Source organism: Mustela nivalis (assembly GCF_964662115.1).
Source record: "Mustela nivalis genome assembly, chromosome: 3".
NCBI lineage: Eukaryota > Metazoa > Chordata > Mammalia > Carnivora > Mustelidae > Mustela > Mustela nivalis.
In genome coordinates, this window is record NC_139022.1 from 93,746,773 (window position 1) to 93,760,228 (window position 13,456).

At 36.0% G+C, this 13,456-nt stretch overlaps 1 protein-coding gene across 21 annotated transcripts in view; it reads left to right on the forward strand.

The window, feature by feature from the left end:
• Positions 1-13,456, forward strand: part of PDE4D (phosphodiesterase 4D) — a 1,511,392-nt gene that overhangs the window by 1,477,946 nt on the left and 19,990 nt on the right. The window contains exon 1 of one of the 21 annotated variants that reach the window (XM_082725932.1): positions 8,177-8,540. The exons of the other annotated variants lie outside the window; for them this stretch is intronic. Coding sequence (XP_082582058.1) covers positions 8,493-8,540 — 48 coding nt within the window. The 5' untranslated portion in view covers positions 8,177-8,492. Of the gene's footprint in view, positions 1-8,176; positions 8,541-13,456 lie in introns of those variants that run through there. 21 annotated transcript variants of the gene reach the window in all.

The following is a 13,456-nucleotide window of genomic DNA, read 5'->3' on the forward strand; positions in this document are numbered from 1 at the left end:
GTATTAGTCCTACTGAAAACAGTGCTATTGCCAGGAAGATCCCTTAGGTTGTAGAAATCTAAGACTCCTCAATACACTTATTTTAAATAATATTTCTTCAGTATTACAAAATGTAATCTCATATACAGCTTAGAATTTATTATGTTAGTAGACATATTATTTATAGGCCCTAGGGTACCTGTAGATTAATGCCTGACATTATCTACATAAACTGTAGATTAATGCCTGACATCATGCCTGACTGTAGCTGGACAGTATGGGTTTAAATCCTGGCTCTGCAATGTGGCTTTGTGACCTTGGGTAATAATTTGACTTCTGAGACTCAGTTTCCTCATAGTTTGGTTTGTCTGTTTTTTCTTTTTCCCTAATCAAAAATGTGTCTTAATATCTGTTGCAAAGTCACTTATTCCAGCACTGGTTAAAATATCAAAGCCTCAACTCCAACAAGCAGAATTTTAAGTATCCTGAAATATCCTAAAATACTTCAGAAAGTTTGATTGCTTGGTGTCTCATTTAAGGACTGAGAAAATGAAGAATGAAAGAGGAGTGGTATCTAGAGATTTTGAGGAGTATTATTAGGAAAAACAGAAAAAGGAAATGATAATTTTTTTTTAATTTCAGTATATGTGTACATATATTTGTGTATACATCATTTGAGTGTTTGAGCATAGCAGACCACCAGTCAGGAAATATGTCTCACTTTGTGCAAGAGTATGCATGTCTTGTTCATGGAACACTCCCACATCTAAGTGTTCACTGCCCCAAATGTCAAGAGCTCTCCTTATCAGGCGACGCTGCCTGTCTTTAGGCACAAGCTTCCTGACTTCACTAGTTAGTAGGATCCATGCTGTCTGGAGATCTGACAACAATAATAGGATCAGTGGTTCTTTAATTCAGGACATTGTAAATCAGCACAAAGACTAAGGCTAAATTGGGAAGCCTGGTTGGCTCAGTTAGAAAGAGCAGGCACTTCTTACCTGAATGTTTATAGCAGCAATGTCCACAGTAGCCCAACTATGGAAAGAACCTAGATGTCCATCAACAGATGAATGGATAAAGAAGATGTGGTAAATATATACAATGGAATACTATGCAGCCATCAAAAGAAATGAAAGCTTGCCATTTGCAACGACGTGGATGGAACTAGAGGATATTATGCTTAGTGAAATAAGTCAGTCAGAGAAAGACAACTATCGTATGATCTCCCTGATATGAGGAAGTGGGGATGCAATGTGGGGGGGGGGGTTGGGGAGTAGGAAAAGAAAAAATGAAAGAAGATGGGATTGGGAGGGAGATAAACCATAAAAGACTCAACCTCAAAAAACAGACTGAGGGTTACTGGGGGGTGGGGAGTGGGGAACGGGAGAAGGTGTTGGGGATATGGACATTGGGGAGGGTATGTGCTATGATGAGTGCTGTGAACTGTGTAAACCTGGTGATTCACAGACATGTACCCCTGGGGATAAAAATACATTATATGTTTATTTAAAAATTTAAAAGTTAAAAAAAAAAGATAGAAGAGCATGCACTTCTTGATCTCAGGGTCATGAGTCTGAGCCCCACATTGGGTTACAGAGATTACTAAAATAAGTAAATAAATAAATAAACTTAAGAAAAAATTAAGGATAAATGAGTCCACTCCTAAACTCATATCATTTATCAAGGAGTTGGCGAATACCTAATTATATGATGACCAACTCTCACGCTATAAAGAGCAAAGACTAAAAGAGAGACCTGTCCTGGCCTGTCAGTTCTGTCATATATTGGGCAGGTTATTGAATTTTTAAGAGTTTCTATCTGTGTTTTCACAGATAGAGGATAATAGCTATCTTACCAATATGTTGCAAAGGTTAGCATTAAGATATACAAAGCTAAAAAAAAAAAAAAAAAAAAAAAGATATACAAAGCTCTTGGTCCATAGTAGGTCTTAACTGATGCTTTAACAGATTCCGGCTTCCCCATTAAAACTGTCAGAAGCTTAGTCTGATTCTCTAAGAATTATATTTCTCTGGCCCCATCCTTATTTCTTCTCTGGGTTGGCCAGACTCTTTCTGCCATCTCTACTACATGGCAAGGGGAAGGAGCATCTAGTTAGGCTTTGATAATGAGACAAATGAAATGAATTTTGATTTACCTCAGATTTTAAGAAAAGAAAGATTTCAGGGACACCTGGATGGCTCAGTCTGTTAAGTGTCTGCCTTACGCCCAGGTCATAATCCCAGGGTCCTAGGATTGAGCCCCCACTATGGGCTCCCTGGTCAGCAGAGAGTCTACTTCTCCCTCTGCTCCTCCTCTGCTCATCCTCGCTCTCTCTTTCAAATTAAATAAAGAAATAAATAAAATATTTTTTTAAAAAAAGACTCGTTACCTAGAAATAGGGAAAACCCCCTTTAATGCTTTTTATTTAACGTTATTGTAATTATTGCTACTACTATTATCATTACTATTATCTCCTCTACTACAGCAGATTAGGGGTTTACAGTTGAATCTTTTATGCCTGTGGTCCATTAATTATTTTGGAAAAGGTAAAAAAAAGAATAAGATATCTTTCTTGCCTGAAGGATCCTCTACCCTGGTTGAAGAGGCAAAGTTCAAGACAGTTGAAGTAACTGGAACGGTGATTCTTAACACTGACAAAGATTTAGGAAATTACAGGATGCAGTGACTGGGGAGACCTGCTGGACTTTCATTGGCAGAAGCCAGGGAGTCTAGGTGTCCTGGAATACATGGGATAGTCCTTCACCAAGGAGGAACTGTTCTGTGTCACAGTAAACCATTCAAGCTGGTGAAATATTCACTTAGAATTATCTGAGCCTAGAACACAACTACTTTTTTATATATAAAAACAAAATATTTTAACATGATTTTAATCCACATTAATTTTTTCAGTAATGTAACCACAGTGTATACTGAAGGAGAATTGTTCTTTGTTACATTTGCAACCTTTCAAAAATCATTCACCATTTTGGGAAAAGATTATCTTCCTAATACAGTATTCCTGTATTCATCATTTCCATGTTGCTGTCATATTCATGGCAATTCTCCATAGGAAGCAGAGCAAACACTTGCAAAGCACTTACTATTCTAAGTGCTTTATGTCTATGTACCAGCTAATTCTTACAACACATTATAAGGTAGATGCTAATTATTATTCTCATTTTCTGGATGAGTAAACTGAAGATAAAATAAGCTCAGAAAGTTTAGATAATTTTGTCAATGTCACACAGTAAGTGATAATAAGATCTCAACTTTTGACTACCTTTTTTTTCTAGTATACTTAGGTATAAGCATTTATATTTTGCAGTATGTAATATAATTACTTCTATTTTTCTTTTATGTTACTGATAACCCACTATATGGATTTTTTTAAAGTGTCTAGGGTTATTTAGTATATATGGATGTATTTAGTGAAGTGCGTATATTGGAAAAGTAGGAATTTTTTATCAGGATAAAAATATTTGTTATAAAAAAAGAAAGAAGTAACTTAGTTTGAAGTTAGTGAAAGAATAAAATAGATTGATGGGTGGATAGAAAGGATAATTTGGATGTAAATGACATTGTATGGCACACACTCTGCTCTTTGGAAGCACGCCAAGAATACTCCCATCTTCAGGGCTTTTGATGTTGATGTTCCCTTTACTTGACTCCCCTTTCTCAACTGCTCTAGATGTTCATGTGCCTTCCTCCCTCTCTTTCTTCAGGTCTCTGAGCATATATCATCTCATCAAAGAGGCTCTCCTTGATCATTTTATACTATAGGAACCTCTATCACTAACATGCCATAGCCTTCTTATCCTTTCTTTTTCCCATTGAATTTAGCACCACGTGACATATAGTATGTATTTGTTGACTCAGTTGTCGAATGTAAACTCCAGGTGAAAAACCTTCACTTTGTTCACTGCTGTGTTGTCATTATCCAGGACAGTATCTGACGCACAGTAGGAGCTTGGTAAGGATTGATTAAATAAAAGAGTGAGTGCAATATAAAGTTTGGAGAGGGGCTGAGATAATTTGGTCTTGAGACGTATTTTGAATGATTTGAATCTAACTTTTTCTGAAAAACCAGCCTGAAGGAAATGGAGTAGAAGAAAGAGGGTATTCTAGGCAGTGAATTCAGTGAAAGTAAAAACAGGACTATCTGCTGAATCATAGAGCTGGGTAGAACACTAGACTTTCAGTAAGGGAGCATGAATATAAGGAGCAGCTGGAGATGGGCTTAGAGTTGGGGATTAGGGTTGGAGGTTATCGTTCTGGAGCTCACAGAGAAATATGGGTGTGAGGAGGCAGGTGATGCTGGCTTGTTAGGTAATAACTATGGAATGGCAGGCTGAGGCTGGGTTTGACAAAAATTGGTCTGGCAGCAGAAATAAGTATGGGATGAGAAGGAGAAAAGCCAAAGAAGATGAGCTAAGAAGCAAGTATTGTGTTTTGGGTCTGAGATGCATAATGATATGATCCAGTTAAAATAAAACATGATTTAAAAAGACATGATAAGGGGTGCCTGGGTGGCTCAGTGGGTTGGGCCTCTGCCTTCGGCTCAGGTCATGGTCCCAGGGTCTCATGGTCCTGGGATCAAGCCCCGCATGGGGCTCTCTGCTCAGCGGGGAGCATGCTTCCCCATCTCTCTGCCTGCCTCTTGGCCTACTTGTGATCTCTCTTTCTCTCTATCCAATAAATAAACAAAATCTTTAAAAAAAAGACATGATAAATTACACACACACACAGGATAAGCCTTAGAGTTAAAAAATCTAGTCACTGTGCTGTGAAGTGTGTAAACCTGGCGATTCACAGACCTGTACCCCTGGGGTTAATAATACATTATAAGTTAAAAAAAAAAATAAAAATTAAAAAAAAATCTAGTCACCATAATGGGTGTGGTTATCATAATCCACATAATTGTTTTAATCATCATTATCATCAGCATCATCACCTAATACCTGTTTGTCACTATGTACCAGATGTTGTTTTAAGTGCTTTGCATATATCATTTAATCCTCATAATAACTGTTCTAATTATTTATTGCTCTAAAACAAATGACTTAAAACTTAGTGGCTTAAAATATCAGTTTGCTTTTTTTAGAAATTGTTTTATGGGCTAACTTGGCTTGCTTAGACATTCTCATTTCAAGTCCCTCATGTGGTTTTAGTCAGATAGCAGCTAAGCCTGGAGTCATCTAAAGGCTCCACTGTCAGGATGACTAAGATGGTCTCTTCACTGTCAGTTCTGGCTCCGGGCTAGGATGGCTGGCATAGGTAGAGATTGTCTGGGCATATATTTACTTTCCTTGTCTCTCTCATCCACCGCCCCCCACACTCTCTCTGCAGCCTCTCCATAATGTTAGCCTGGGCTTTCTCATAGCATGGCAGTATTAGAATACTCAGACTTGCTAACAGGGTGGCTCTGGGATCCTAATGGTCTATTCAAGTCAACCAAGGTGAAAGCTTCAAGACTTCTTCTTACAGCCTCCATTTCTTGTGACAGAACTACTTGTTGGTTATACAAGTCAGCTTAAATTCAGTCAGTGTACGGTCAAGTGACTCATTAGGAGGCATCTTTGGAGACTAGGTACCCTAATAACCCAATTTTACAGATGAAGAAACCGGAACACTAAAAGGTGAAATTAGGGGTGCCTGGGTGGCTCAGTGGGTTAGAGCCTCTGCCTTCGGCTCAGGATATGATCCCAGGGTCCTGGGATGGAGCCCCGCATCAGGCTCTCTGCTTAGCGGGGAGCCTGCTTCCCCCTCTCTCTGCCTGCCTCTCTGCCTACTTGTGATCTCTATCTATCAAATAAATAAATAAAATCTTAAAAAAAAAAGGTGAGATTATTTGTTAAAGATTATGCACTAAAGGATTTGAATTCAAAGCCTTCGTACTTGGTACCTGGGTGAACTTGGAAAAATCTTTTTCTCTTTCCTGGTCTCACTTTATGTGGAAATGAGGGGATTAGAGGAGATGATATTGAAGATGTTTTCCATTTCTCTCAGGCATTCAGCCTTTGGATTTAGATGATGGGAGTTAGGGTGGGAAAGAAGAGTAAATAAAAAAGCATTTTATAAAAGATAAAACATGATAATAAAGTTGGTGAAGGAGGGAAGGTGATGTAGATGGGGAACATGTTAGGGTTATTCAAGGATCCAGTTAGATGAATTATAGTAAACATCTTATGGTGGCTGACTCACATGAAATTCCTATTGAATGGTAACAAAGAGTCATAGATTTCAGTCTGTGATACTGAAACATGAGCCCACTGACTGAAATGGGAGTTGTTAAGTATGAACTACTTTAAATAAAAAAATGGATCCATCAGTTTTGGAAAAGTCTGTGATGAGTGGCAGGGCATTCAACGGGGGAAGGAATCTTAGTCATTTGGAAATATGGTGTTGCAGTTCATGTAAGAAGTAGTCACAAAAGAGTGTGTCCTAGGACAGAGTCTTGTGGATATCCCAAGTTAGAGGATGAACAGAAGGCAAAGAAGGCATGGTCAGAGAAGTGGGGAGAAAGCCAGAGCAGTTGAGGATCCTAGAACTGAAGGAGAATGGAGAGAGTACATTGTCGAACACTTGTGACAACTTAAGGAGAATAAAAGACTAGGAAAGTGGAGGACCTATTTGTATTCTTCTGGTCATTTTTATTGGCCTTTTGGGGGTTTCATTTTTCTTTTTCTTTTGTAAGGAATTAAGAGGAATTTAGGAAATTAACACAATAGGTGTGAACTGGCCCTGAAGACTGCAAGCAAAGGACCATTACAGATTCAAAGAGGAAGAGTATTACATGGATGTTCTGATGTATGCCCTATCTAAAACAGACAAAGCAAATGCAATAGAACTGAAAAGTAACAATATTAGCACGTCACAGAAGCTCAAAGCAGTTAAGTGCTTTGAGATGGAGATGAAGAGGAAGGAAACAGGATGGAATTTTATGCAAAAATAAAGTAAAAGCTAGACTTCCCTTGTTTTTTTACCCATAAGTCTTAAACATACAAGTGGAAGAATAATACTGCACCAAACCAGATAGAAAAGATTGTTTTTCTTTAAAATTTTTAGATTTCGGGGCGCCTAGGTGGCTCAGTGGGTTCAGCTCCTACCTTCGGCTCAGGCCATGATCCCAAGGTTCTGGGTTTGAGCCCTGCATCAGGCTCTCTGCTTAGCAGGGAGCCTGCTCCCCCCTCCCCCTGCCTCTCTGCCTACTTGTGATCTCTCTCTCTCAAATAAATAAACATTTTTTAAAATAAATAAATAAATAAATAAATAACTTAGATTTCTTAGCTTTGTGAAAGCCCTGATTACTGGAATTTAATGCTATATTCCTTTAAGAGCTGCTGTTAATACCATTCTTAACTTTATGCACAATATTCTCTTTTGGTCAAAATACAGATTTTAAAATCTGTACTGGGAATTTTGCATTCTTCAACCATACACAGTGCTTTAGCTTTCAGTCCACCCCCACCCCCACCCCTTGCAATCAGAATTATGATAAATCGCCCCACCCTTAGATTTCTAAGGTTGTGGAACTCAGCCACATGTAACAATAGAAACAAAAGGACCTAAGAACAGCCAACCCACACAGGTGAGGAAATGTATCCTTCCCATTTATCAATTCTGGACATTGATTGTACTTTATGTTGGGCGGAGGAAAAACTTCGGTTATATCTGTGTCACCAGGGAAGCCACTTGCTTTGGATTTGCGAGAGGGAGGCAGTTAAAATGCCTAATGGCCTTTTTCAAAGCAGCTTTTATTTTGCAGAGAAGTCAGAGAATATTAAAACTCATAGGAAGGATTCCAAAAAGATAGGCAATCCTTATTTTAGAATGAACCATGAATTTTGAAGAGTTTTATGGTCATTATTCATCATCTGCGGGCGGGAAACCCCATTCATCTTTTTATTCGGCAGCCTCAGCTATAGGGATACCATTATTAAATGGCCTTTACCAGAGGTGAGGAGGAAAACCTCCTCCCCAGAGGTTCGCCTCTGCCAACCAATCACGACACAGCCTGCTCTGAGTCCACACCGCCCCCCCCCCCCCCCCCACTGATAGACCCAGTGACGGAGTGTGATTGGTGCATAGTTGGGCTTTTATGGGAGGGGTTTCGTGTCACTCTTTCTGGCTTCCCTGCAGTTCCTTATTTGGTAGCTTTTGACAGAACTAGTCTTTCTTGCAGCTAAGCATCTTGACATACATTATTCATTAAGCCTTGGAGCTCAGGGAGAAAAAGATGCAGACCCTTAGATGGTTAGATATTTCTTTACCACATGAATTTCCTTTATTCAGAATAGTTGTAGAATTCTGTTCCATTCTGGAGTTTTACAAATGGCATGTGTGCAATGGGAAGACGACTGGATGGGATCTAATGCAAGGCTTCCTTGTGTATACTTAATTACTAAAAATCTTTAAAAATCCACCCTCTGGCTTGCGGATATTGTTAAAAGTACCAAGGTTTTGAAGATATACATATTTTAGAACTTACTGTTTCTTTATATAATCAATCAAAGATGCCTGAAGCAAACTATTTACTGTCAGTGTCTTGGGGCTACATAAAGGTAAGATTTATTTAGCTCCTAATTGCTCTGATTATATAACATAATTTTAATAAATTATAATGGAGCTTAGCTTAGTAAGCAGTGTTATTTTTTTCCTTAGATGTGAACTACAGAAGCGATATGTGTTTTTAGTGGTCAAGATAACAGAAAATGTATGACTATTATTAGTTATAGTTTGCATGTTAAAATAGCTTTTTAATGTGCACTGATTCTTTTTGTCATAGGGTATAGATTTGAGTTGTGCTTTTAAATATCAAGGTAATGAAACAAAATCATTAGAAATAAATTATTGGGTCCAGTTACTTACACACTGATTTAAGTAATTGGGTTCCAATTCATTTGTAGCACTTAAAGTTCATGAAAATTAATTCGTGGCTCTTTATAAAAATCTATACCACTTTAAGCTGATGAGTATTTTTTTTTTTTTCATCTTTGGATATAAAGCTCTAGATGACCTTAAAAAGTGACATTACTTAACTATTTAAGTGATATATTATTAAGATGAAAACTTGATTATCTATTTGTAAAACTGGAAGAAATATATAAGTTCATCTGATACTGCTTTGTTTGTTAATCTCAGGAAATAATACACTGAATTTACTAAGATTCTGCTCTGCTTGGCAAGCCTCTTGCATGTCTCATGGTAATGCTAGCCTGGCGATCTGATCTCTGTAACAGAAGCAGGAAGTATAGAAACCTTTTTCAGCCCTAAATGAAGCATCACTTAAGAACTTGAAATCTCTGCTTGAACATTTGAGCCAATCAAAATACATAATTTTTAAGAATTCTTTTCCATTTCTTTAAGGACTCTTAGACTGAAATATTTTTCATTTTCTTTGTTTCTTTTCAAAAGAACATCTTCCCTTTGCTGTGAAATTTTCTCACATTCTAAAAAAACTTATTTCAGTTTTAGTTGTCCAAGGAGTCATGATTCCCCACTTCCTTTTAAGTCAGCGGATGGCCCAGATTTTTTTAATTGTTTTGAAATATGCAGATTTCCTATTATTTGAATTTTGTTAGCCATTTTTGGCTTAAAAATTTTTTTAGAACAGAAAAATATAGAAAGTAATAAAGGAAAATCCATAATCTCCCTAGAACTCATCTCTTAGCTTTCAGACAGCTTATTTTTTATATGCTTTGAAAGGCTTCATATTTGTATTATGATTATGAACAACACTTCCAAGAATCTAAATAGTTATAGAGCTTGTATTTTTGAGGAAAATTGTTGCTGGCCAGCCTTGTTTATGTTTTAATAGTATGCTGCTAAAAATACGTAAGGGCAAATATAAATATATTTAGTCTTATGCATTTTGACAGATTTATTTTTATACAGCTAATGCAGTATTTGTTTTAGCTTTTAATGCTGATATCTACCAAACTTGTAATATATCACAGCGCAGCATATTCAAATGATTTTTAGCAGAATATTGGCTGGGGCAGGGGTGGGGCAGGATAAGCATTTTCTTAATGTTTGACCTTTACCACCTTCTTAATTATATACTAGGAGACTATAAAATGTACCCACGACATTGGCATACAGGGATTATTATTTAAGAATACTCTAATTTTATTTTATTATTTAATTTTTCTTCCTCAACAGTTTTAAGTGTAGAACATGAATTTGAAAATGGGAGTTTAAAAAGCAAAATATAGACTTGATTTCAAATGTATTTTCATTTTTTGTTTATGCTTTACATGCTGCACGCAGACATTCTCATGCATAATGAGAACAAAGGATTTGAAAAAGCATTCACTTAAATCTTCCTCTTTTTTTCATTTTTGGAACAGTGATTCTATTGATTATTTCATACTGTTTAGACTAAAAGCAATCAGAATAACTCATCAACAGAAAATATTTAGAGGTCACTTTTTAAAATATCTAAATGCTCAATTAAATTGTTCTGCAACTTGCAACCAGTTTTTTGGTGGGTTCTTTTTGTTTGTTTGTTTGTTTGTTTTTGAAAATCAGTTCTGTATTGTATCTCTCCTAAATCTCTAAATTGAGGACTGTAGCAATGTTCTGGGAAAAACATTTTATTACCTTTTCTAATCATTTTCCTTTCATGATATTTTTGTGCAGTCACCCTAATAAATGGTATATAGTTATCTTCATGAGAGAAATTCCACTTACATTTTAAAATGATTGTTGAATTGTTTCATGTCTTGTTCTTTAGTACAGCCAGCTCTACACTCCAAAATCATACTGTAAGTTATTAATTTAGCTTCCCTGAAAGTTTTAAATCAACAGAAAAAAAAAAAGGGAAGCAATTTTAACTCCTTTTAGAAAATGTTCTATGTTATAACTGAATTGACTCTGAAAATTGTCTTTAAGAAATCTCCCACACCCTTTCCCTTGCGATGAAAGAGGACTGCTAAAAATACTGTCTATTTTAATCATGTTAAAAGGAAATATTGCCTTCCTTAGAGCGCCTGACAAACCTTGGCCAGGGATATAGGTGTGCACTGAAGGGTTTCTCCACCCCACAATTGTGGGTTTTGAACAACAGCATAAAGATAGTCTGGGAATAGATGTATATGTGCAGATATAATCAGTGTGTGTACAACCTATAATTTATCAGTCTGTAGAATAGATTTCCTTGCACTGGCATTTTTTCCCTTAATTATCTGTATTGACTGGCTGTTTGAGGGATTATATAAACAAACTGCCAGGAAAATTACAATTCCTTATTTATATTATTCCAGAGAATCCAATAATTTGTATTATGTATCTGCATAATACAAATTACCATGTAATTTTTTCTACTGGGCATATGGCAACATATTCCTCATACTAGGTTGCTTCCAAGTTAGAAGGTAGTTTTATGGAAAAACTGGATCCCTATCTAACTTTTCCAACTGCATCCTCCCCTACCCTCAGGCTTACATCATTTTTTAGTTACACGGAGAGAAATGCATGGAGGGCAGGTAGACAGCCGTGGCTGAATAGACTGAAGAGAGCCTAGGAGAGGCTGAGAGGCCTGCCTAGCATGCCCCCCCTTCCTGAAACATACTTTGTCAGGACCAGGCAATTCTTACTGGCAACTTTTAAGTCATATCACAGACAATTTCAGGTCAGAGAGATATTTTACTCACTATATGTTTTAAATGTTTAGCAGAGTCTCTTTTGATTTTGTTTGCCTAAAGAGTATATTTTTCTAAGAGTAAATTTCATTTGTTGAGAAAGGATTTATGTACCTTCAGGCCTTGCTAATTGTATTTTTGTTATAATTTTGAAGCTTTGTTATCATCTCCTATGTGAATAATATCCTAAATTACTTCCTGGAATGGGTAGGGGAACTAAATGTTTATATGTGTATTTTTTTTGTGGGCACAACGATTCAGATCTTCCATCTGTTTGTCCTGCAATGATGAAAATCAGCTATCACTATAAAAGGCCCAGGGAACTGGGAGATAGAAGGAACTCAGTGTTAAGCACCTGCCATGTGCCAGGCAAAAAACAAGATAGTTTCCGTTAGCTCATTTAATTGGTTACTAGCGTATAACTTAACTCAATATAGCTTTATGAAAAACGGACAGAAAATGTTTTGAATGCTATTATAAATGTCTTCATGAATATTCTTAGGAGACCCAGATTTTTCCCAGCAGATAATAATGTATAATGCTGAGTGAAAACAGGCAGCAGCCTATGTTTTGTACACTGCATGATGCCAATTTAAAATATAGGCAAATAAATGTTGGGAAAAAAGACATAGATGGAAATATTGGTAATTATCTATGGTTATCTCTGAGCAATGGCAATATAAATGATTTCTAATTTTTTCTATATAGCTTTCTAGATTTTCTCTATCTTGCATGCACTTTATAATCAGAAAAATGTTATTGAAAAAAATAAATGAACAAAAAAATGAACTTTATGTTTCTGAGTTTGAGAGTAAGCTCCTGAGACCTATAATTTAACAACCAGAAAAATTAATACTGGTTATGGCCAGTTCTTCAGTTTTGGCCACAGGAGAAAGCTAATACACATTTCTTACATTCTGCAGTCTGTTGGAATGTTTTTATTGATCTCCCTCAGTACTTTTGTGAAAAAATGCTGTACCTAATCTAAATGGTCAATAAGACTGACTTTGGAAGTGATTTGCCAAATTGTTTTGAGTTAGGACACCTTGGCATAAATTATCCTGAGAAGCAAGATTTTTTCATAAATTCTAATAAACTAAATACTGAATTAGAATTACATTTCAAACATTATTAAATGGTGAATTTACTACTCTCTTTTCCCAAGATTTAAAGGAGAATTTATGGTGAAATATAAAATTCTAAAGGCTACTGAACATTAGAGTAAAATGTGTTTGACTTTTTTGATCAAATACCTAATAGTAATCTATGTAATAGAAAAAATTATTATTTCTGTATGTTAAGAGAAGTATTAAGGCATACTTAAAAGACCATCTGGGCTATTTGGGGAATCAAAAGAAAACATAATAACAAAGAGCTGAAAGATGGAAAAGCATAAAGTCTTGGAAAATCTTGGATTTGGGTAATGCTATGCAATGGTTTTAAGTTAATTCCAGTGTTTCTTATGATAAAGTAGACACTATGGCATCAGTAAAATAAATTGTAAAATAATGAAGTTGAGTATTGAAAATTGACCAGTTTTGTATTTATGTGACTTTAGAGAAATGGATTGGTAAATCCCATGGATATTAAGAAACAAAAGATCTTTTTCCTTCTACTTGGAAATACTTTAAAAGGAAAAAGTATATAGTATCCAAATATTTTACTTCTCTAAAGTTCTGAAAGAATACTCAAATAAATCTATTCACTTTTGCTTTGGGGTAAAAGACAACATTTTAACCTCTAACCAGTATACATATTAATTTCTGCAAATGACAAATTAATTGATAAATCATCTTCTGTTGTGTGGCAGCACATATGTGTACCAATAAATTAGT